Source organism: Tasmannia lanceolata, unplaced genomic scaffold, assembly GCF_043159265.1.
Source record: "Tasmannia lanceolata isolate RefF3 unplaced genomic scaffold, GAP_Taslan_0.1 ptg000004l, whole genome shotgun sequence".
NCBI lineage: Eukaryota > Viridiplantae > Streptophyta > Magnoliopsida > Canellales > Winteraceae > Tasmannia > Tasmannia lanceolata.
The window spans coordinates 1,344,403-1,368,275 of record NW_027518681.1 but is presented as its reverse complement, the minus strand read 5'-3'; the positions used below and the strand labels follow the sequence as shown (position 1 = coordinate 1,368,275).

At 39.0% G+C, this 23,873-nt stretch overlaps 2 protein-coding genes across 5 annotated transcripts in view; both read left to right on the top strand.

Moving 5' to 3' along the window:
- The window catches only part of LOC143876006 (transducin family protein / WD-40 repeat family protein), a 42,045-nt gene extending 25,903 nt beyond the window's left edge, over positions 1 to 16,142 (top strand). For both annotated transcript variants that reach the window (XM_077377606.1, XM_077377607.1), the window contains exons 7-10: positions 6,086 to 6,142; positions 13,701 to 13,763; positions 13,845 to 13,914; positions 15,744 to 16,142. In XM_077377606.1, coding sequence (XP_077233721.1) covers positions 6,086 to 6,142; positions 13,701 to 13,763; positions 13,845 to 13,914; positions 15,744 to 15,769 — 216 coding nt within the window. In that variant the 3' untranslated portion in view covers positions 15,770 to 16,142. The remainder of the gene's footprint in view (positions 1 to 6,085; positions 6,143 to 13,700; positions 13,764 to 13,844; positions 13,915 to 15,743) is intronic.
- Positions 16,143 to 22,447: 6,305 nt separating this feature from the next.
- On the top strand, positions 22,448 to 23,153 carry LOC143875690 (peamaclein-like). 3 transcript variants are annotated; one of them, XM_077377290.1, is made up of 2 exons: positions 22,448 to 22,609; positions 22,696 to 23,153. In XM_077377290.1, exons 1-2 carry the CDS (start codon positions 22,528 to 22,530, stop codon positions 22,911 to 22,913), a joined length of 300 nt encoding a protein of 99 aa, XP_077233405.1. In that variant the 5' UTR covers positions 22,448 to 22,527; the 3' UTR covers positions 22,914 to 23,153. The 3 variants fall into 3 exon arrangements, with proteins under 3 accessions (XP_077233405.1, XP_077233407.1, XP_077233408.1); XM_077377292.1 differs by having other exon boundaries at positions 22,449 to 22,609; positions 22,714 to 23,153; XM_077377293.1 differs by having other exon boundaries at positions 22,450 to 22,609; positions 22,729 to 23,153.
- The last annotated feature ends 720 nt before the right edge of the window (positions 23,154 to 23,873 follow it).

The following is a 23,873-nucleotide window of genomic DNA, read 5'->3' as shown; positions in this document are numbered from 1 at the left end:
ATTTGGCTGCGCTCACTTCTATCTAAGATTGGTTTTGTTTCATCTTCTCCATCACAGCTGTACTGTGACAACAAAGCTGCAATACACATCGCTACCAATCCAGTCTTCCATGAGCGCACCAAACACATTGAAGTGGATTGTCATTTTATTTGTCAGAGAATCCAGAAGGGAGAGATATGCACTGTATTTACTCAATCAGTGGATTAGTTAGTCGATATGTTTACAAAGTCTTTAAACATGGCCAAATTGAGTGATGCATGTAACAAGCTAGGAATGTATGTTACATACATTCCAGCTTGAGCGGGAGTGTTGGAATTTGTAACATGCCTAAGAGCATAATCAACTTTGTACCCTTTTATTACTTTAGTATAAATACATGAGTAAGGAGGAGATCTCTCCGACTTATTCATTTTTCTCTCTAACTCTTTCTCTCAACATAGTGAATGAAGAAGAAATGGAGAAGATAGAGTGGAGAAGAAAAGAGGAAATGTGGTGTGAAGAATATAGTGAGAGAATGAGACTCCTTTGCCTTATTAACATACATTTTGGGGTCGCAAGTTCGATCCCAGCTTACCTACCAAAAAAAACATACATTATTACAGTGACCAAACTGCCCTTAATGAGGGCAAACAATAAAGAAAACAATATACACTTACACGACTAACTATTGACTGTAACTGCCCTTAATGAGGGCAAAACAATAAAGAAAACAAAATATACACTTACATGACTAACTATTTTCATACTAAATGTACATAGGACATAATACATCACATTACAACACTCTCCTTCAAGTTGGGCCTTATAGATTTGACATGCCCACCTTGTACTATTTTGAAAAAGAGTAAGCACTGCAACCTTAGTAGAGACATCAGCCACTTGATACAACGAGGGAACATAAGAAAGAGCTGAGGTCCATCACGAATCAAATCTTTTTCCTGATAAAGTGAACATCAACTTGAATTTCTTTCATTCGCACATGAAGATTTGCATTAGAAGCAATGTGGATAGCAGATTGGTTATCACTATGAATAGGCATTGGACCCCATTATGAGAACCCAACTCAAAGATTAGGGAATGAATCCATAGAAGCTCACATGCACCTTATGATGTGGCCCAATATTCTGCCTCAAGACTAGAGTGAGAAACCATTGATTGTTTCTTTCTCTTCCACGTAACTAAGTTTCCCCATTGGAAGGTGCAGTATCCTGATATGGAGCATCTGTCAGTGGCAAGTTTGACCCCATCCACATCCAAATATGCAGAGATATTTAATTGACGATGATGGCGACACACAAGTCCTCGTCCAGGTCTGGACTTCATGAAGCGAAGGATGCAATGTACTGCAACATGGTGAGGACAACGAAGGTGATACTGTCCAAGTAATCTTCAAGTAATTTTTTTTTTGAAAATTGACATTTATTATTCCAAAAATACAGTAGAAGTAGTTTGCATATCCGTTATATGCTACCATCCCCATTCCTCATTACATTACCCAATAGCCTACTCGTGTCGAATCCAACAAAAAGTGCCATATTTGTGGGCCCCACCAAGTCATGATATGTGTCTGCCATGCCACACAGACTTCTCTACCTCATCCAGCTGGCGATTTCCATTTTCAAAAATCCCTCTATAAGACCTAGAGCTATTGTGCGCCCCTAACCGTGCACGACAGCTATCTTCACCACTTGATCTCCGGCGGCCTCTACCTCGCACCACCGCCAAGCTCCGGCGGACCCCCATTAAATCCGACACCAAATCTGTTTCTTCCACCCCCCTTTACATTGTTATATTTAGCAACCCAAGGCCTACCACGACGTCCTCATTCAGCATCCCACCGGTCTCTCACGGCCTCCCCTGGCCTCCACATTCGGCAACCCATAGGCCTCCAACTCCGTCCTCCGGCCAAAAGTCAAAGGTTCTGAGTCATAGCTTTGGACCAAACCGGACCTCCAGCCAGATCCAGCCTCCAGCCAAATCCGGCCTCCTCCTGACGTCTTCCGGGCAGATTCAGCCTCCCAAATGCCTCCCGACGGCCAGATCCGGCCTCCACCAGCCAGAATCGGCCTCCTCGACGATGTTCTGGTTCTTACTATGTTTTCCCCTAAAAAAAAACTCTGAATCCGGCGACCTCCATTACCACTGGCCACCAAGCCCTAACCTCAGGCCACCAAGCCCCTCCATTAAAACCGCACAATCATCTCCATTTCCGTCCACTGGAATCCGATCACCCCCCCCTTAACCACTGGACGGCCCAACCTCCACCTAAACCCAGATCTATTCAAGGAGGATCTATTAGGGTTTAAAGCTAAAAAAGTTTCAAGGAGGGTGTCTAGAAAAACAGAGAAAGAAAGAAGTGAGGGAAGATCCGACATTTGGCCGTAGAACAGTGACCTTCGCAAGCTACGGTCTCCATAGCTGCCGCCACAACCCTCTTTTCAAGTAGATAACGAGGGGCATGCATGAACTGACTAACCATGCTAACAACGAAGGTGATATTTGGCCAAGTAATCTTCAAGTAGATCAGATGACCTACGAGACGTTGGTACTCACGAGGATTAGAAAGTAGCTTCCCCCTGACTAGCATTGAGAAAGAACTTTAGATATTTGGGAGAACGAGAGGGTTTGCACCTCAACATTTTTGTATCCTTCAAGGGATCAAGGGCATACTTTCACGAAGGATGAAATATCCCTTTGATGGGACGAGCAATCTCAAGACCAGAGAGAACATTATGCTGCTTAAGTGTTTTAGTTCAAAAATCCGACCAAGCTCCCTTTCATATGGTTGATAAAGATTGGATCCTCCCAATGAGAATAATATCATCAACATAAACTAAGAGGATCATCCTGCCAGTTGTGCCCGTGAGTAAATACAGTGTGGTCAGATTGACACTGGCAAAAGCCCATGTTATGTATCATCACTTTGTTGAAACAGTGAAACCATATTTTTTGTGATTTCTTCAAACCATAGATAGCCTTATGAAGGCCACACACACCTTCTCATCCCCCCTGAACCAGAGAGCTAGGTGGAAGAGTCATATACACGAAGTTATCCTCTTCGGAGAAAATCAGATAGGTTGGTGTCGCTTAGTTTGCCCCTTGGGTTTGCCTTTTGTGCTTCATGTTCCACTCTTCTTTTTATTAATATATCTGGTCGGGGTCCTGCCTAATCCTGGCTTACCTATCAAAAAAAGAAGTCATATACACCTCTTCTGTGAGATTCCCATGCAAGAAGGCATTCTTCACATCAACCTAGTGAAGTGGCCAACACTGGCTGGCAACGATCAAAAGAAGGATCCAAACTAAGGAAAATGTGATCACGGGAGCAAAAGAGGCATTGTTATCAAGAGCATACGTCTGAGTAAAGCCCCGAGCAACAAGAATCCCATGAGTGAGGTGCAAGCACATCTAGTAGAGTGGGCATATGATAAAGAAAAAGGTACAGAGATAATAAAAGGAACAGGAAAAGGCACCAAGATAATAAAAGGAATAGGTAAATAATACGCAACCCGAGGTAGATCAGATGTAGGCACAAGATATGAAGTGTCCTCATGGAAAGTAACATCCATAATGGTGTAAAAATGGGGGTAATGAGGATCAAAGCATCTATAGCCATCAGAAGAGGTAGAGCATCCAACAAAAATACAGCGGATGGCAATATTATCAAGTTTATGCCTAGCAGGAATAAGGTCCTGAACAAAACACGCACTCAAAGGCATGATGCTTAATCAGAAAGCAAGAACCTAAGGATGTAGGTCCTAAACAAAACACCTACTATAGGATACATTATCGGGTGTGGTTAATTAGATATCATATTGTAAGGAGAGACAGAGACCAAAAAGATTTAGGAAAATGCATACCACATAATGGAGAACGAGTAGCACCTATAAGACGCCGATTCTTGCGCTCATCCACCCCATTTTATAGGGTGTGTGGGAACGTAAACTGAAATTCGTAAGAAATTTATTTTTAACCTAAGGATTGTGAAATTACCAGTTACTCCAAAAGCTTAAGCTGTTGGAGAAGGCGTTGTTTAATCTTTTATACTTTAACACTCCCCCTCTTTTTAAGGTTAGCCTACACATGGCACATGTGGATTTTTGGTATCAAGGATGTTGGAACGCAGGACCTTTGGCTCTGATGCCATGTTATTGTGGAAGGAAGAGCGACGTATAAGATGGAGTCTCCTTGGAGATCTCCCATTTAATATCATTTTTTTTTTGAAAGATGACATATTTCATTGATACTATGAAAATTACAATGGGGACCAGGAGTCCCAGCCTGCATTACATAGAATCAACTAAAAAAGTCCAAGGCGTACCCTGGACCAGGAAGGCTAAATAAAAACAACAGAAATCGAGACCCTTTGTTCAAGCACCACACCCATTTAATATCATATATACATGAAATATATACTCAACTTAGGGTTACATGTACAAGGACTATATTATCCTTCAACAAGGATAAAACAGCTCTCGCAGACATGGAAATGCTAGTTTCTCTTTGGAAGATACCAGGGTCTCCTCTCTGAATTTTAGCTTCTCTTATTGCCTGTTGAAAGCTTTTTGAGAAGTAAAATTCAGTGAGCAAACTATAAAATAAAAAGTGTCAATATCTATACATGTATAAAACAACTATCTCATATCAAAAGTTGTTTAAATATTGGGCAAAGAACTGCAGTCATTTTTGTTTATCAAGAAATCAAAAGGTTGGAGACTGCTCGGAAGCATGCAATCCCTGCCTTCTCCTCCATGTAATTGCAATCACCAAAAAAGAAAAAGAACAAAGTCGAGAATGATGTAGGAGGAGAGTATACTAATGAAGATAGGACGATGTTTTTCGGCCATGATGAGCATTTTTCCTGAAAACCAAACCCTCTCTCTTCTTTTCAACACCAAAAAACAAAGTAGCTCAGTCATCGTAGAAGCTTTACTTTTTTATGATTTATGTAGTTGTTATAAAACAGTCCTTTGCAGTTTCAGGCCATTTAGCTTTGAGCTTTGTGAGTTATAAAAAACTCGCTGAGTGTATACATGTCTAGAACTTGATGGGTCCCAAACCAAGTTGAATCTCTGAAAAGGTTTGATCCTATTCATGGGGATTCTGTAAATATCCCATTCCAAAAATCGAAAGTTCGAAACAATTGGGACTTTTTCGGAGACATAAGGAAGCTCTTAGAACTAAAGAAAATGAGAAACAACAGGAAGATAGCAACAAAAGTCCTAATCTGCCAAGAGAATCTTCAATCAGATGCACAAAACAAAACAAAAAATTGTTGAAAAGGATTACGCGGAATCAGACATTAAAAAAAGGAGAAAGAAAGGAAAATACAAGAGCAACAAAGAAGCATAACTAGAGTAGTGAGGTCACTCTATCAGCCTTAGTGGATTGGCGAAGTGGGCAACCTAACCTCTCTGAACAAGCCGAATCAGCATCGAGATACAAGACCAGCAAGTGTTTCCACCACCTGGAAAGAAGTAGCAGGCATGTAAGCAATACAAAAGAATGGTTTCGACAGTATGATAGGAGAAGTGCCTCTTTCAATCGGCAAGTTGTAGAACATTGGTAAAAACATTAGTAAAGGTTATGTTGTCTGTCTGTGTGTACTTAGCTCCTCATTGATGCATAAAATCCTTTCAGTTCGACAGGCTACGGTTATGTTGTTCTTCAAAGTTAAAGTTAAGCACTCTTTTATTTTCAAAAGTGAGGTTAACAATTAAAGAAATTTGGTTTTAGTGCAAGTTAACAGCTTCATATATGATCATTTTATGGAACAAAATATGGCTCCACATTAAATTATTGATTTTTCTATGTTAATGAAACTCTTCGAGAAGCATGTCTAAGGAATTTCTTGGAGTTGAGAATCATGTCATGTGGAGACTTTTGCAGGACTAATCATCCAGTTTTTCATTGAACTCATCCATGTGAGTGATTATGATTTATATGATTGATAGGATTTTTTTTTGACATTATTAATTTACATTATCAAAATTGCATTATCGAGGAAACTAAACATTCATGATAGTGTTCATTTATTGTGATGAATCTAATTTTAATCATTAATGGATTAGAGCTTCCTTTTCAGGGAAGGGGATCGAGAAGTTCTATGTTCGTGCAGTCTTTGAGGGGTGATCCATTTAGGGTAAGGCTTTTGTTCTAATATAGAATATTGACCAAGTGTTAGCATTATTAAGTCCAAGAAACAATTATCTTGAGTTTTGTAACTCTTATTATGGCTGGCCTTCATTATGCAGAAGTAATGTTTTGTCTTTCTTATCCTTTTCACATCTTTCATATCCTGTTGCATATCTTTCATATCCTTTTGCATGTCTCTCTCTCTTCCTAAACCGTTTACAAAATGCATGTTCAGTACCATTGGATAAAGAAAGGCATTTCTCCCCAAGTTATAGATTTAAATATGACTCCTCATGCTATGTAACTATTAATAAAGAAAAGTCTTTCTATTGAATGATACTTGAATTAGTATGCTCATGAGAAAATAACTTCGTTACCGTTAAAAAAAAAATGAGAAAATAACTTTGCTGCTCTTTTGGCATGTCTAGTTGCTACCACTGTTGTAAATTTCCATTGAAACCAACATGAAATGACCGAAATGTTTTTGTTTCTATCATTTGGATATGTTTTTATATGTTTCCGTAATTTTGCAAATTTTCTATTAAAATATCCAACCAGAACTGAAATATTTCTGTTTCCATGATGACCGAAACTGAAACAAAAACCGAAACTGAAATTTAAAACCTTAGTTGATACATAGAAGTAGAATATTGGTGCGACGAAGGATATCTCAGTTTTTTCTTGTACTTTTATGTATAGATCATTGCCCACATTATTGACATCTCCCTCTTTTCTTATTAGGTTTTCTTCTCTCCCATCACTTCAATTTTCTTTTGAAAGATGACATTAATATTCATAAATCATACTTATAAGTGCATGAGAAAGGGACCCGGAGTCCCCCATGATTAGAGCAAGCTTTAATGTCAATAAAAAGAAACTTTAACCAGGTCAGGAAAGTATTGTATATCCTATTTCCTTATCATTCATTAACAAAAGATTCACACAACTCCATTGCAATCCCCACTAGGGATCTTGAGTACTTCTCCATCTTAAAAACTTATCCATTCTAAACCTGTCCCAGATGATCCACTGCCCTCCCATTTCACCCGAATTCCTTCAATTTTCTTCCGGTACAGTACCAAGAGGCTTCCTTCAGTAGAGGCAAGAAAATAAGAGGGTCGAAAATCATCAGGCAACTACTTCATTTCGTTCATATGTCTTGCTCTTCAGGACAAGGAAGAAAATACATCCCAAGCAGCAAAGAACTTGATTCCTCAAGCCTACGTTGATGTTCTTTTGTATCTTCCAATAAGCACTTATGTTGAAGAAAAAATTGTCGGGACCCTACCTCTAATGACATCTCCCACTTTAAAGATTCCTTATGCTGAGATATATCCTTACTCTAGCTCAACTCTACGCCTCTACCACAAGCTTTCAAACAGAGATTTCTGCACCCAAACTTCTCGACAATCTTCAAAATCCTTCAAGAACTTTACACTAAAAAACTATTGAACCGAAGTGGATAATCAAGGACACCAAAAGCCTACCCAAAAAGAGAAAAAAATATACAAAAGCGAGATGAAAGGGAAATTTCTAGGCATTAGGTCCCAGAGACCCATTCTTTCCCTGTCCCTGAATCTTATTGTTTCCTTTTACCTCCTCACTTTTGTCCTTTGGTGAATGGTCACCTGACCCTCTATCGAAGACATCCCCTAGCGCCAAGAAGTTGTCCATCTCCTCCCCTACACTGGCATCTTCCTCTACTTGATAAGACAGCGGTTCCTCTTGGGGAGATAACCGTTGCCTTTCTCTCGCTCTTTGCACAGACTCCCACTTTAGCCTCATTTTCGCTCTTTCTTTTGCAAGGGCTTTTTGAAAATAGGGGAGTTTGTATTTCGAAACACTTTTTTTTTTATATTTCTTGTACCTGCTACGGTGAAGAATTCCTCTATATTTTTTGTGGTCTCTGCCTTGAACTGTTTCCAGTCTCTCTTTAAAATCTCCATTTCCAGTTCTTTTGGTGTCGGGGGCCCTTCGTATGGCCTTTTTTCTTTGACCTTTGGTGGTTTTTTTTGTTCACGTCAGATGGCTCCTCCCGTTCTATCTTCCTTTCTCCTTTCCTATCTTCCTCATTTCCTTTTCCTGAAGAATTAGGGTTTTCCATTAGGTCTTGAGAGGATGAAGGTACTTCTTTTTCTTGTTCTTTCCTGCTTTGAAGCGACTCAGAAGCTTTCTTTTAAATAGTGATAACCCTCCTTTAAAAGCCTGAAGCGTCAGGAGATTGAAATGATGATTACTTCTCTTGGATTTGTCGCTTCTCCTCGAGACGGAACCTTCTCTATTACGGTACCTCTTCGAGTTCCATACTAAAGGACCACTATGTCCCCACGAGTGACTCTTGCCCTTCTTGGCCCAATAAGCTTTGTCACTTGACTTTTCGAGGCGCTCATTAGATTTTCTCGAGCCTTTAAAAAATCTAGTAGATATTTCTTTACCTTTCCTTGAAACTTGCCTTGTGGCCTTCAGATGAGTGCTATCTGTGCTAGCCATTATTGCACTCTGGGAATCCGTACAGGTGGATTTTCCTTCCTTTTCTACTTTTTTCTTTCTTTGACCTTGCATGCGCCATTCTGAGTATTGCACATCGGTCTGGGACCACCTGTTCGACTCAAATTCAAAAATTTTCCTTAACTGCTCTTTTTTCTCCCTTTAGCCTTCCCTTGGAAAAGATTTTCCTTTGCTTTCTCTGGTTGGGTTGCTCTTTAGATGTGACGTGTTGCTGATCTTGCCTTCCACCTCTTGAGATGCACTAGGAGATCCTTCCTTGATGGATAGCATTTCACCAGAAGGCATCTCTTCTTCTACCTCTTCAGTATGTATTCGGAAACTGCTTGAACTAGCTTTGAGGCGAATAAAAGGAATATGATATTTCCATTCTTTGGATAAAACCTTAGCTGAGGCATATCTCATACAATGGTCATGACTACCTGTCAATTGAACTTCGATTACTTGCCCATAGTGCTTCCCTAAGGCCTCAATTGTTGATGAGGACCATAAATGGAGCTGAATATCATGGAATCTAGCTTTCACTGAAGAGGTTATCGATGGATTCCAATGTTTTAGAGAGGAAAGGAGATCACCAAAGGCCCCTATTCCTTGTTGGAGAAGCCAAGGGATTCAGAGTCAAAACTGAAGAGGACTAGTTGTGGCCCAATCAAGAAAGGTTTTGGTAGTTGGGGCATATTCTAGAGACTTTTGTCTTTTGCCCATATCTCGTCCGGACTCCATTTACCGTTAATCGTCGATCCCACCAAACATTTTTTCAGGGCCAAAGGTCGCTATTCGATCTGCTTGATTGGTATGCTTATCTCCAGCAAGCCATTGCAAGGTCTAGTCTAAGGGGGTGAATTTGCAGTACCTCCTAAGAGATTCCTTCCTTGCACTCCCTCCTTGGGCCAAGTCCAACACCTCCGACTCCCAAAATTCCTATATCCACAGCCAGAGCATTTCCAATCCGACAGATGGGTAGCATTGATGGTCCTACTACCCCCCCCCCCCCCCCCCCTCGATTCTGCCTCTTTTCTCGAGATTTTCTTACCATCTCGAGGAAGAGACTTCCTTGCATTCCTTACTAACAAGGACTGATACCACAGGGGAAAGGGCAGCTCTGTTGAGCTTTTGGGCCATGGTCTTAACCATAAGCGTAGAGCTTCTCTGGAGAAGAAACCCATCCGACAAGTTTTTCTGGCCACACCCCTCTAGATTGGCACACTCGATTTGTTATAATTCTTAACGTGGTGAGAGCGATTCTGTTCCCCATCACTTCAATTCATCAAAGACTAAGAGCTTTTACGGTAAATAAGCGGGTTTGAACATAGGATCTGCTAATGCTGCCAATCAAAGTTCTACCAGTATCATTCTATTCATTAATCTCCATCTTTCTCTTTACCTTTCAAATCCCTAATACGAGTTTCATTTTTCTTTGATCAAATATCATTTTTATTTCCTTTTCAAAACCTTAGTGTTTTTTCATTCTCGTCTTTTGTTTTCTCTTATTTTCATCCCTTTGAAAATATAGCTCATTTAATATTCCTACTAAGTTTCTCACTTCATCTGCCCCGCCAACCACACACCTCCCCCCCCCCCCCCCTCTTCTTCTCCACCTCTCTCAAATTTTCAGCTGGAAGTCTTATTTTTCTATGCTTTGTTTACATGCAACTAACATAAATAGGAGACTGATAGGAAGTCACAACTTAGAGGTCCGATGGAGTTTATATTGAGTTGGCTATGCTAGTATAAGTTACTCAAACTGCCTTACATAAGCGAATCTTCTCTTGTTTATTCCAATCCTGAAACCCTGTGTTTCACTACTCATCCCCTTCTTCATTGTCATAATGAATTTTCTTCATCTATCTCACATAGTACAACCTCTCTCCTTTCTTTCTTTCTCTACTTCTGTTTTTATTATCTACTCATCCTTTTCTCTCTTATCTGTTTGATTCTAATGTCAACTCCATCTTCTATTACTTCGTTCAATTCAAGGTCGATCTCTTTCTTCTACCTAAACCCGTAAGCATCAAACTTTCTCACAATAATTTTCTATAGGAAGGTTAGATTCTTCCTATTGCTAGGAGACTAAGGATCTTAGATAATCTTGGCGGTTCCTCATTTCCACCTCCATAATATTTTAAAGTACAGTTGAAGGAAAAGATATGAAACTCACATGAGAGAAAAATCTATAATTCAAGACATGGATGGCCAAGGATCAATGTATCATTGCTTGGATCATCTGCACTTGTTCTTTTGAGAAAGTTGCCCATGTCATTGATATTCTCCGGTCTCTCTATCTTGACATGCCTTCTAGTTATTGCCTCCATTCTTTTAAGAAAGTTGCCCACGTCGTTGATACGCCCCCTAATCTTTACATGCCTTCTGCTGGTTATCTTTGTAAGTCTTTAATCAATAGTTAGAAACTAGAATGATGTATCTGCATCTTGAATTGCAGAACTGCTTGAAGGATTCTACATGTTGGAGATGAAAACAAGGTTTTTATGTCCATGAAAAGACATTTTCCCTTTTCTATATATTCTAAGTTTCGATCGCTACTTCCACAACACGGACACTTCCTCTTTCCATTAAGTAACAACCTTTTACTATTAACTCTTCATTTATTATAAACTCTTTATTTAGCTCTTCTTTTTTTTGGAAAGATGACATAGTTCATTGATATTGGAAAAGCATTGGGGACCAGGAGTCCGGTCCTGAATTACAAAATACCAATGAGACTGGACTGGGCATACCCAGAACCAGACAAGTGAGACCTGGCAAAACAATTTCAAGGATAAAGCCATTTTACATTTTCCTGTACCATGCCCTTGGCAGTCTTCACTATGGTATATCCAAAAACAACTCTCTATAAGTCAGTCCTTTATACAAGTCAACTCCCATTACTTTTGTTAACACCCATATCAACAATACATCAAAATCATCGTAAGGCCAGAGACAAATGTGCCCAAAAAACCTCCTTATCCATCTAAACGAGCAAAGACCAAAGACCAAAGAAAGCAATGTCAAGCCCCTCTAATTCCTCACAGAAATCCTACTCAGCACCATCCTCCTGAAGACATAATTTGATGAATTCTTCAAATCCAGAATTGGGCCTGTCACTTCAGAGAAAAACACCTCGTCATCCAACATTAAGAGTGAAAGCTCCTTGTCCGATGAAGCCTGCATCTCTGAGGCTTTCTTCCTAGCAATCATAGCCTCTAAATTACTCATCACCCTCTTCTTAACCTTCTCCCACCAAAGGCGCCGGGAAGTCAGTTCTTCCTTCAAAAGCTTGAGGAATAAGGGGTGCTTGTGCAGAGGCGAATGCGATTCTTTAAGTGTCCGTTTGTCGGTGAGAATAAAATGCGCTTCTCGCATCCCATTAGCTTCCTCCTTGAATGCTTTCCATTGCTGTTTTAAGAGGTCCCTGGTGATTTCTTTTGGAGTAGGATAGCGTGTTGAAGCATATTCCTCTAGATATTCCATCCTTTTTAAGACTTTTAGGGAAATTTCCATTTCTAGCAAGTCCACAGGCAGTTTCCTCTTTCTACTGGTAGAAGAAGAAGACGGGCTAGAGGAAGGAGAAGGCAAAGGTTTATTTAGCTCTTCTTTAACTAATATTTGTTGTTTTATCTCTTCCCCTAAACCTAAAACCCTAAACAAACTCTTATTCCAATAATATATGGGGAATGATATTCGCCCCCCCCCCCCCCCCCCCCTCTCTGATGGGTAAAATCCCCCCCTTTAATGTTATTCGTTAAGTTTTAAAGGCAAAGAAAAACGTTAAAGGGGGTGAATTTATCCTGAAGCAGTTAACCATTCTCACAGAAACCGTAAAAGAGGGGGGGAGGATATCATTTCCCTAATGCCCTAACTCTCTAATCATAAAAATATATACTTTATGTTTTAGCTATGTCACCATTTCTAGATTTTGGAAGGGTTGTGGTGTATGACACTCCGTGTCCGTGTCGACACGCGACACTCGTATATGTATCCACAAATCATAGTTTCTTTATGATGATCTACACAGTTTTTTATAGAGCAACCTCGTGGGCATGGTTCTTAGGGGAGGGTGCATCAAGCAATGTATGTAAGTTAAGAAAGGCAATATATGGTCTCAAACAATCTCCTAGTGCTTGGTTTGAGCAGTTTAGTTCTATCATCACCGAATATGGTTTTCGTCGTGGTTGTATGGATCACTCTGTATTTGTAGGAGACAAGACAATCATGTGATTCTAGCTGTATGGAAAAGCTAGGTTTGGTTTGTTCTACATATTTCTGAAGTCCTTCCCTTGATGCAAACATTATAATTGAAATGCTAATGACTATCAACCCTGTCTCTTACATGAATACCAAACATTTGAAGTTTGTCATATCATTTTTTATTTCTTCTTTTGGGATTGATTTTCTTATGATTCTCCCGAACTAGAAGACATAATGGATTTGTTTACCAAAGCTATGACTTGTGCAGGAATGAATTGTTAGTTAGTAAAGTTATCTTCCTCCAATTTTCCAAGATCTGACTAATTTTGCTCCTATCCGTTTTATGTGCTCAGTATTAGTTCTCAACTGGATTATATTTTCTTTCCTTTCATTGAAGAATGTTTTTCACTCTCATCTGCAATTTGTTATATTTTGTTCCATGATTTTTGTGAGGGTGTTCCCAAGCATAAAAATTGTAGATCAGCAAAAGTACAATTTGATTAAATTTTCTCATAGACTCTGCAAATTTATGGTAATTGCTAACCAAAGTCTGCAATTGTGTGAAGTCAAATTCAACGGTTCTAACTTTATGAAAAAAGAAAAGGAAAAGGAAAAGGAAGAAAACATGAGTTTATAGTTGCCCGTACCAACAGCTTATAAAGTACTTTAAGCACATGTGATTAATTTTATTGATTTATTCATTTATAGTCTTGGCCAGACTGACTGCTGACAAAGTATGTTAAGAACACGTGATTAGTTTAATTGATCTACTCATTTATTGCACTGCTCTTGGGAAGTATTTAGTATTGCTTGGATGATTAATACTTTCCATGTAAATAGTCTTACTCAAAATTTTGTTTCTGTTATGAACACAGGATTTCCATATGAGTGTCCTAGCAGCATATCTTCGCCCTAGTTCAAAATCTGAAATCATAAAGGTATCATATGTCAAATGTTCCTTGGAATTGTTATCCATTTGAACACTCATGATAGCTAAATTCTTGGTTATTCTTCTGCAGGTCAACTTGTTGTCTTCTGGTGATTATACCCAAGAGAACTCTAATAGCCAACACTGTCATCCTTTGTATGGTATGGGCGGCTAAGTTATTTTAGACATATCTACTTGTATATAGGTGTCTTATATATTTTCTGTGCAAATATTCAAAAGAAAATTGAACTGTTCATATAGGTTGCCATATCTGTTGTGCTGGGTTAGTGGTGTTATTTAATTAATATTGACCACCAAATCCCATTCGCAAGCTGCTGTTGTCCTATATGTACTATTGATAGAGTAATTATTGGTTCGTCCATATTGTCATGGCAATAGCTTGTTTATGGAGGATATTTATCATTAATCACATCACTTCATGTTTGTTATTTATGATAAAGTTCATTCTTTTAGCTGTTCAAATATGACTCGATTTGGACCATAGTTGCCAGTACAGAAAGCTAAACAGGAAGCAAATAAAAAAGTGAGGGCTTGTAGGAAGGAGTAAGCGGGAAGCATTAAGGGTTGGGGAAGCGTCTAGGGAAAAAAAAAATACAGTAATGCATGCATATTTCGGGAAAAAAAATAGAAAAGGAAAAAATAAAGACAGTAGGCACGCATATTTCAGAAAAAAAAAAACCGAAGGAAAAAAAAAAAAAGCAGTACTGCATGCATGTTTCAAAATAACTGAAAAGAAAAACTAAAACTAAAAATTACATTTTCTTCCTTTCTGTTCTTCTTCCTTGTTCCTTCTCCCGTCGTCCTTCTTCTCCTTCTTGCCATTGGCCTTCTGCATGCATATTTTAAAAAAAAACAATAAAAGGGAAAAAAAATAAAAATAAGGATGAGTAGTATATTTTAGAAATAAAAAATAAATAAATGAACAAATAAAATAAAAAATTACATTTGCTTCTTAATGGTCTTCTTCTTTTTCTTCTTTCGACCATTGGTTGACTGCTTGCTAAAAGATTTTAGAAAAAAAAAATGGAAAAATAAAAATTAGATATTACCTTTCTTCTTTCTTCTTTTATTTTTAGAAATCCTATCTTGTACCTCTTTACCCAACTAGTTTGGGACAAAGGCTTAGTTGAGTTGAGTTGAGTTGAGCTATCTTGTGTGAACCGAGTAAAGAAGAGATTTTGTATTGTGAATCTTGTACCTCTCTATTCATGAGCTAGATGTATTTATAGATATTACAAAGGTATAATACGTCAGTAATGCCGCGTAGATCATCACCAGTAATAACCATATCATCAACATATAAAAGTAAAATGACGAGTCCACGAGGTGATCTTTGGATGAACATAGCAGAATCATATGCACTTTGAGAAAAACCATGGTGGAGAATGGCAGTACGAAATTTCTCAAACCAGGAGCGAGGGGCTTGTTTGAGACCATACAAGGCACGGCGAAGTTTGCAAACTTGTCGAGACTTGTGTGAAAGACCAGGAGGAGGCTTCATGTATACTTCTTCATGAAGATCATCATTTAGGAATGCATTCTTAACATCCATTTGATGCAGCGACCAGTGTCGAGTAGAGGCAACGACAATAAGTGATCGTACAGTCGTCATACGAGCAACAGGGGCAAATGTCTCCTCGTAGTCAATTCCGTACTCTTGGGTGAACCCTTTAGCAACAAGGCGAGCTTTGTACCTTTCAATAGATCCATCGGATTTGGTTTTGATCTTATAAACCCATTTACATCCTACAACAGACTTTCCAGGAGGAAGATCTACAAGATCCCAAGTATTAGTATTTTGTAAGGCTGTAAGCTCTTCTATCATAGCTTGCTGCCACTTTGGGTCAGAGGCAGCCTCTCGGTAAGATTGAGGCTCGTAGAGGGACAAAATAATAGATAAAAAACAATGATGTCTTCCATGAACGCACCAAACACATTGAAGTTGACTGTTTTTTTTTTTTCTTTAAAGGGGACAGATCGGATTCAGCAAAGTAGCAGAAAAAGAACAGATAGCTACAATAGCAACAATCAATGGAGCAACACCGTTGAATGCCAGAGGAAAGTACGATGGATCGAGCCTGGCTCTGATACCATGTGAACCGAGTAAAGAAGAGATTTTGTATTGTGAATCTTGTACCTCTCTATTCATGAGCTAGATGTATTTATAGATATTACAAAGGTATAATCCCTTGACTAAGGGAATACAAAAAGGAAAATGATCTCCTAAACAAGCAATGATCTATACATAGTATGTACAAAACAAAGCAACAAGATATTCATAGAATGTGTAGGCTGTAGTTGACATTGCTCAACAAGGCAGGAAGCCATACAAAGAATGTATGGTTGTAGTTGCCGTTAACATCTTGTACCTCTTTTTCTTCTTTTTTTCGTCTTCTATCTTTTATCCCTCTCTTTCATATTTTGTTTGCTTCTTCGACCACTTTCATACAGGTAGAAAGGTTGTTGTCATGAGAAAGGATAGAGAGCATACAAGGAAAGAAATTGAGTGAAATTGGGCAAAACAATCTTAATAAGATATGTTTAAGGCTTTTTCTTAATTACATGACCATACTAAGATAAATTTATTTTCAAAAACGTTAATTAGTATTTTTCATAAATAACTGAAATTTGATATATATATTTATATTTATACATTATGTGTGATTTGTAATTTCAATTTAGGTAACTTGTTTTTTCAAATTTGCAACTTTCACTTTTGTAAGGTGCAATTTGTTCTTGGTAAACGTTATTCTCAAAATAGGATATGCAATTCCCTGGTGACGGATATGTACCAATGTTACATGGAATGTGGTTCGTTCCGTATGTAGTACGGGACAGGTATGGGGTACAATAGTAGCCTGGCAAGCGGCACGATGAGGGTAGGCTAAGTTGGTTCGCTATTTGGGTGTCGCAGGTCAGTTTGGAGCATTAATCCGGTTCGCTTTTGTTCTTTCTCTCTAGTTTAATGTTATACAAAGAGTTGCTGAAGCATTGTTAGGCCTTATCTTAAATATGACGGTCAAGCATATCAACCAGTGGCTGCTGATAGTTTTTGGAAAAGGTAATCACATTTGATAGTTGTTTAAAAAGAGATTAAAACTTGTGGTGCCAATATTAGTTTTGAGTATTATACTCTGGAAATGTGCTTCCTCGAAAGTGCATTTCCCACTTTCTAGGGAGGGCATTCCTGGTAACTTTGGAAGGGACAACAAAACTAGGGGAGTGATAAATCGACCCCCGTATATCTTAAATCGCCCCGTGTCTTTCTCTCTCCTATTAAATCTAACCCAGAGGAGAGAGAAAGACACATAGGGGTTCAATTTATGATATTTGGGGGTCGATTTATCACTGCCCCAAAACTAATAGATACAAAATAGCTTATGTAGTGAGTGTGGTGAACTTCTTGAGTCATAGATGCCTCGCCAATACATCTTATGCTTTGGAAACAGTGATGCATGTTGTGCTTTGGAAACTCGATTCCTTGGAAGTGTGCTTCCCCCTTCGAGAGGCGTTTCCGATCACTTTAGAAGGGAAATCAAAATTAATAGATGCAAAATAGCTTTCGTTGTGCGTGTGGTGTGAATACTAAAAAATGACAAGACTAGACCCTAACTAACAAGTGGCCAATGGAAAAAAGAAAAGAAAAGAAAAGAAACTTACACTAATGAGCCAGGACTAATGTAAAGAGTGCAAAGGAATGCTCCTCATCAGTGAGTCATAGACGCCTCACAGATGCATGTTATGCTTTGAAAACAAACTTGATTATCTAGATTCTCTGGAAGTCTACTAGAGGCATTTTTGCCCTGTTTTGATAATGAAACGAACTCACCTTGTCTTTTGTTATTTATCAGCTATCAAAAGCTATATCACAATTTCCAAAAAACTCTCAACAGCCAATTAAAAAAGAAAGACAAGGTGAGTTTGTGTCAATATCAAAACATGCTAGTGCAAATATCAGTAGCCAATAGCTTCAAGTCAAGTCAGCCTATCAACGAGGACATAGTCTGAGTTCCATCTTTCCTAACCTAACAAGAGATAAATAAGGTTGTTGAGCTGTTGTCAGCGAGCATATTTGAGTTGTTATTCGTACAAATTCAACAATAATTACGGGGTCCTCATACTTGAATACCAATTCCAATTTTTAATGCTTCTTCACGAATTCGGATGGGAAGTTGGGAACCTCGCTTTATTGCGTTTTCCATCCTTCCTGTACGGAAAGGGAAATGAAATCTAGCGCTCCACTTGCTTGTCGTGCAGTAGCCAAGGTGTTTCGATAAACAAGCGCTCCACTTGTTTGTCGTGTAGTATTTAAGGGATTTCAGAGGGTATTACGGTTCTCAAAAAGCTCTTTAAATACTACACGACAGACAAGTGGAGCGCATGTTTATAGAAACACTTGGCGCAAATATCATTTCCCATATGGAAAATGCAAAAGCTAAAAGTATGATGGTGGTCAAATTGTGAAGGGTTTTTACTTGACCAACAAGCTAGGAAATCACGTGCCAACGAAAATGTTAGGTACTTACCAATAGGCCAAAAACTCCAGAGCTGATGGAACGTGTTAGGCAAGGCCATTTAAACATGTCTTATATTAGGCCGAGTTCCACCTGGTCCCATACCTAAGCAAGCCCCCAGTTAGGACAGTAACATTCCACCACTCTTCCGTATTCGCCGTCCTCGGTGGCCCACTCTGTGACGGCTTTCACTCTGGCATTTTACCCAGGTAGCCCTCTCCACAGGTCACCCCTTCCGTGATGGCCCACTCTGTGACAACTTTACTCTAGCGGCTTTCACTTTGGCTTTTTTGTTTTTAACCAAGTAGCCCTTTCCAGATAGTCCTCTCCACAGTTCACCCCTTCAATGACTCGAAACGGGACGTGATACCAAATGTTAGGCACCTTACAAATATGCCAAAAGTTCCAGAGCTAATGGAATGTTAGGCAAGGTCCTTTAAACATGTCCCATACTAGGCTGGGTCCCACCCAATCTCATATCTAAGCGGCCCCCACTCAAGTCCATAATAGAAAACAATGTATATATTTACTGATATGCCACTACCATATTTTCATAAACCTTTACGCGCGCGCGCGCGCGGGGGGGGGGGGGGGGGGGGTATTTTATCCATTTAGGGGGGGGGGGGGGGGGGGATATCATCTCCAAAATTAAATGCCTCATAAGTTCATCTTTTCTAATGCATGGGCCCACCAACTTAGCACTAGGCAATCCTCACTTACTAAAGTCATTTTACTTGCATCCAATTTTCACCGTACACGTGGAACATGTCTACAACTGCATAATAATTTCATGACCTACCACATTAATATTCAAGACAGCTCAAAAATTCACAGAGGTTCGAAACTTCCTTCTCGTAATGAGGAACCTTTAATATTCGGTTGATCTGAACCGTCCGTGTGTCACAGAACTTATATTCGATCTCCAATATCCAAAATTCACACCAATAAAACATCATTCTTTCGTGCCACATGACAATCACCAAATATTGTATATTCGTATTGTTTGACGAGAATTATTTAGAAACTTAGGTAGACACCTGAAATTTTATTAATCATAAGAAATTAAATGTACAAGAGGGAATTAAATATACAAGAGGAGGATATGTCCCATCTCACTGCACTTCACAAATTAGTTTATTTTTTGCCTCCACAGTTCGAATGGTTAGGATGATCCTATGGATCTAATTTTTTGTGGACACCCTATCTATGTGAGGGCCTTAAAAATGAATGGTTTGGATCACCCAAATAATGTGGCTCCCACTGTATTTTAAGCTAGTGTGTAGATAACTTATCTACACATGTGTGTATGAACCGTTTTCTCATATATATATATATATATATATATATATATATATATATATATATAAGGGATAAGGGATAACTACAATACGTGCATGTTAGGGATACCTAGGAGATCCCATCTCACTGCACTTTGAGTATGAGTTTGCAGCCTTGTGGATACCTTCTGGGGAAAAAACCATATTTCCTGCTCTTAAAAGCTATTTGCAGAAAAAGTAAAATTTGAAAGGAGAGTTCCAAATGTTTATCCTTGCAAATACATTTTATATCTTTAAATTTACAAATGAAGAGGATATTTCCCAGGCTTTGGAATCTACATCAAGCTCTTTTGGAGGGAGACCTCTCCTTCTTCAAAGATGGATCCTAGTGTGCTCTGAAACTCACAACAATTCCAATCTGGGTCAGATTCCCACGTCTTTTTTTTTTTTTTTTTGAAAAGGAAGGTTCCTAGGTCTTCATCTGAAGTTCTAGACAAAAAAAGACTAAGCAAACTGGTGATTGCCATTGGGCGCCCTCAAGGCTTTTCTACACCATAATCTATGTTGAGGTAGATGCTGGAAAAGAGCTCTCAAACATCATTCACATCGAGACCCCAACCGACCGAAAAAACATATGGTTGAGTATAAATGGCGACCATATGCATGTAAGTCCCAAGATTTCAACCATGTCACTGTTAGATGCCCATTGGCCCCACAAGACCCTGAAAAAAAAGAAATACAAGAAGGAATGGGTTAGGAAAGCAAATGATACTACCTCTCTGAACAAGGGAAGGAGCCCAATCTGAAAGAATAGATTCATCATGAGAATCATGGATTCCAAAAGCTCAGAGCAAGGTAATATCACTTTGGCAAACACAGTTAGTGTACTGGATAGCCCCGAGATAGAAGACAACGATATAGAAGAGGCAAAACAGTATTGCTCTGAAACAGAGGAAACATAGGAAGTTAAGTAAGAAGAAACTGAAAACCAGGAATTTTAACCTCTAAAAAAAGACATTATATGAATCAAGAAATTCATCTCAATGAATTGCTTGCGGAAAGGAAAAGCAAACTCACCAATCCCACCAAAATGAAGCATGACAGGAGGTGAATAGAAAGAACCACCAGAATTTACAGAAGAGCCAGAGAGCTAGGAAGTTGAGCAAGAGGATGACAGACGCCTTAGATTATTAGTGGTTCTTGAGATACTTTATGCTTCTACTTTTCCTTAGATATTGCTTCTAAAGATGCGTCTTTTCTTTTTTCTCTTGGTCTGTATCCCTATTCTTGTGATAGGATTAGCGTTTTGTATGCTGACTATAATATCCTTCGCATTCTAATAAACCGGTAGGGTTCCCTGCCAAACCCCAGCTTACCTATAAAAAGAAAAAGGTAGTCAAAAGTCATAACTAGAGGAGAGGTGTGGCTCTGGGAAGAAAAGGGGGTGGATATATATCTTCTCCATATGGGATTTGCTAGCACCCATCGGTAAAGGCATTTCGTGGATGGTCTATTACATGTGACGGCAGCCACTTGTGAATGAAAACAAAATCTGCTGTAAGTGAGCATGTGTGGCTGCTTTCACATGCAACAGAACATCAGCCAAATGCCTTTTGGGATGGACGCTAGCAAATCCCTCACAATACTCATCTTTCATTATTCTGGTGTCAATTGGCATGTGGTATTGCCATACGAAAGGCTTTCAAACTAAAATAAGCACTCCTTTCCAAATTTTATTCACCCAAGGAAGATGTTACTGTGCCTCCACACCCCATCTGAGACATCTGATGGTTAATATCATTTGATTGGTGCAAATTCTTACTTTTACAGTGAGGTCTGGAAATCGAATCGGGGCAGTTTCAATCTTTTTGCACCCAACAGCTGTCTTCTGTTAATAAAATCAAGAGAGCCACCTACCCCTCGTAGAACGTTTCTCGAAGCATTCCTCTTTCAATTATGAAGTAATAAAGGAAGAGATTTTATGTGGTGAGTGCGTGTAAAGAGTCAAGTATTTTTGCAAAATGTACAGTGGGCCCACTTCACAGGATGATCTAAACCGCTCATAAATTGACTGTACCCGGTAAATCATCTTCATGTGATGATCCTAAGACTTCGATCTACTCTCCACTGTCCTCTCTGAAAATATATACCTGTCTGAAAATACCGTACTTTATATATGGTGTAAGCCTGTATATTCCAATATTTTTCAAAAACGTACTGTATGAATAGGATGATCCAAACCGTCCAATTGATAACCTACAAAATAAATAGGCTGTTGTTCAAAAATCATTTTCATAGGTTGATCCAACGTTCCAATCTATAGAGGTTTCCATAGTTTGCAGTTCCTCTATAGATTGGAGGAATAGTATGATTTCATGAAAATGATTTTTTGGGCGGGATTTGCCGAGGACCATCCGAGAAGGCATTTCGCATATGGTTTGTCGCATGTCAGAGCAGCTACTGAGGCTCATTTTTCAGCAGATTTTGTCATCATTCACAAGGTGGCTGGTCTAACACTGCGAAATGCCTTTTGCGATGGTCCTGACAAATCCCTTTTTTGGCACAACCTAATGATATTTTAGGCATAATCGATACACTTCGTACCCCAACAAATAGACCGGTTTGGATCATCCTATGGTGTAGCCTGTATAATACTTTCTGAAAAATACTGGACTATACACGCTTACAGTACCATATAAAAAACCTTATAAAAGAAAGGGAAAGATACTCTCATCTTCCTACAAACATCTGAACCATTGTGGGCCCCACCATTGGAGAGCCATCTCAGGCCCACACGGTTTTATGGGCCCCACACCTGCTTTCCACCGCAGACCCACCGACTACACTCACTTTACCCTCTATAAATACCAACTCTCAACAATCTTTCCACTCCACTGACTTCATTGCTTTCCTCGTTTCTCACCTTAAACCCATATCTTTCCCTTTATTTCTGTCTAAAAAGATGACAAAGCTTTCCACCACCTTGGTATTTTTAATGCTTATTCTAAGCTTATCTTACCTTGAAGCAACCATGGCAGATTCGGGTAAGGATCTAACACAAAAACCCACCTCTTAAATTTCTTTTTTTGGTTTACTTACAAGTTACAACATATTTGATTGATTTTACAAGTGGGTTTTGTTCTTTTAGTTGGTGTTGATTCAGGCTTTTGTGCTTCAAAGTGCAATAAGAGGTGCTCAAAAGCTAGTGTGGTAGATCGTTGCGTCAAGTACTGTGGGATCTGCTGTGGAGAATGCAAGTGTGTTCCTTCAGGGACTTATGGGAACAAGAATGAGTGCCCTTGTTACAGAGACAAGCTCAATAACAAGGGCAAGCCAAAGTGCCCTTAAGAAATGCACTGTCTGCTTATATTATTTATAAACTTCCTACTTGATATGATAATTTATATATGTAGAAGAAGAGATTTGGGTCTTGGAATAAGTGTGTGTGTGTGTGTGTGTGTGTGTGAGAGAGAGAGAGAGAGAGAGAGAGAGAGAGAGAGAGAGCTGTATCACCTTTGCCTAGCTAGTGTTGTATGATATGTAGTCATTGGATTCTGTGTGGCATGAGAAAGTTTCACTTTTTACTTACTGGTCTTGTATGTGTAACATGCTGTTATCACCTTTGCCTTTGTATGATGTAGTCATTGGATTGTGTGTGGCATGAGAAAATTTCACTTTTTACTTACTGGTCTTGTATGTGTAACATTTTTCTTGTTTAAATTAAGGGTGCAAGAGCTAATGGAAACCATGAAATGTTATGTACCTAACTAACAGGACAAAAGCTGAAGAGCTCATGGAACGCCATTGTCTAGGCCAAGCCTATCCCATACAAGCTGGGTCCTACCTAGTCCCATACAAGGCTAGGTCCCCACTAACGACCTTAACTTAAAATCAAGATAAATTTAGAGGGGCGGGATAGGGTTCTGGTCGGCTCTTCTATGATTCAACCTAAATAAAACTTAAATTAAATCTGGTTAGTTTTTTCCAACCCTAACCCAACCAAACCTGAAGACGTGCCAACCCAACCCTAGCTAGAATCGGGTTGAGCCTGTCGGTTTTGGGGGCCAGACACACCCATAGTTAGCAAAACATGATTGGGCAAAAATTCAAGTTTAATACGGTATTGGTTAAAATGACGTAGTAAAAAAATAGAAACACAAGAAAATGAGTTTAAAATTTTGTCATTTACAAAATACGGTGGCTGTAAAATTGAAAAGTTGGGCAAAAAATGCGTTTTAAATGTTTTTTAAATGTTTTAAAAACGTTGACCTAAAAAAATGAGGCTTTAAACGGAGTATTAAAAGGCAC

Bases quoted from the DNA above. Each gene is read 5' to 3' on its own strand.
- LOC143875690 (XM_077377290.1), top strand. From the start codon at position 22,528: ATGACAAAGCTTTCCACCACCTTGGTATTTTTAATGCTTATTCTAAGC. The intron at 22,610-22,695 runs GTAAGGATCTAA...TGATTTTACAAG, and splicing joins AGCAACCATGGCAGATTCGG to TGGGTTTTGTTCTTTTAGTT.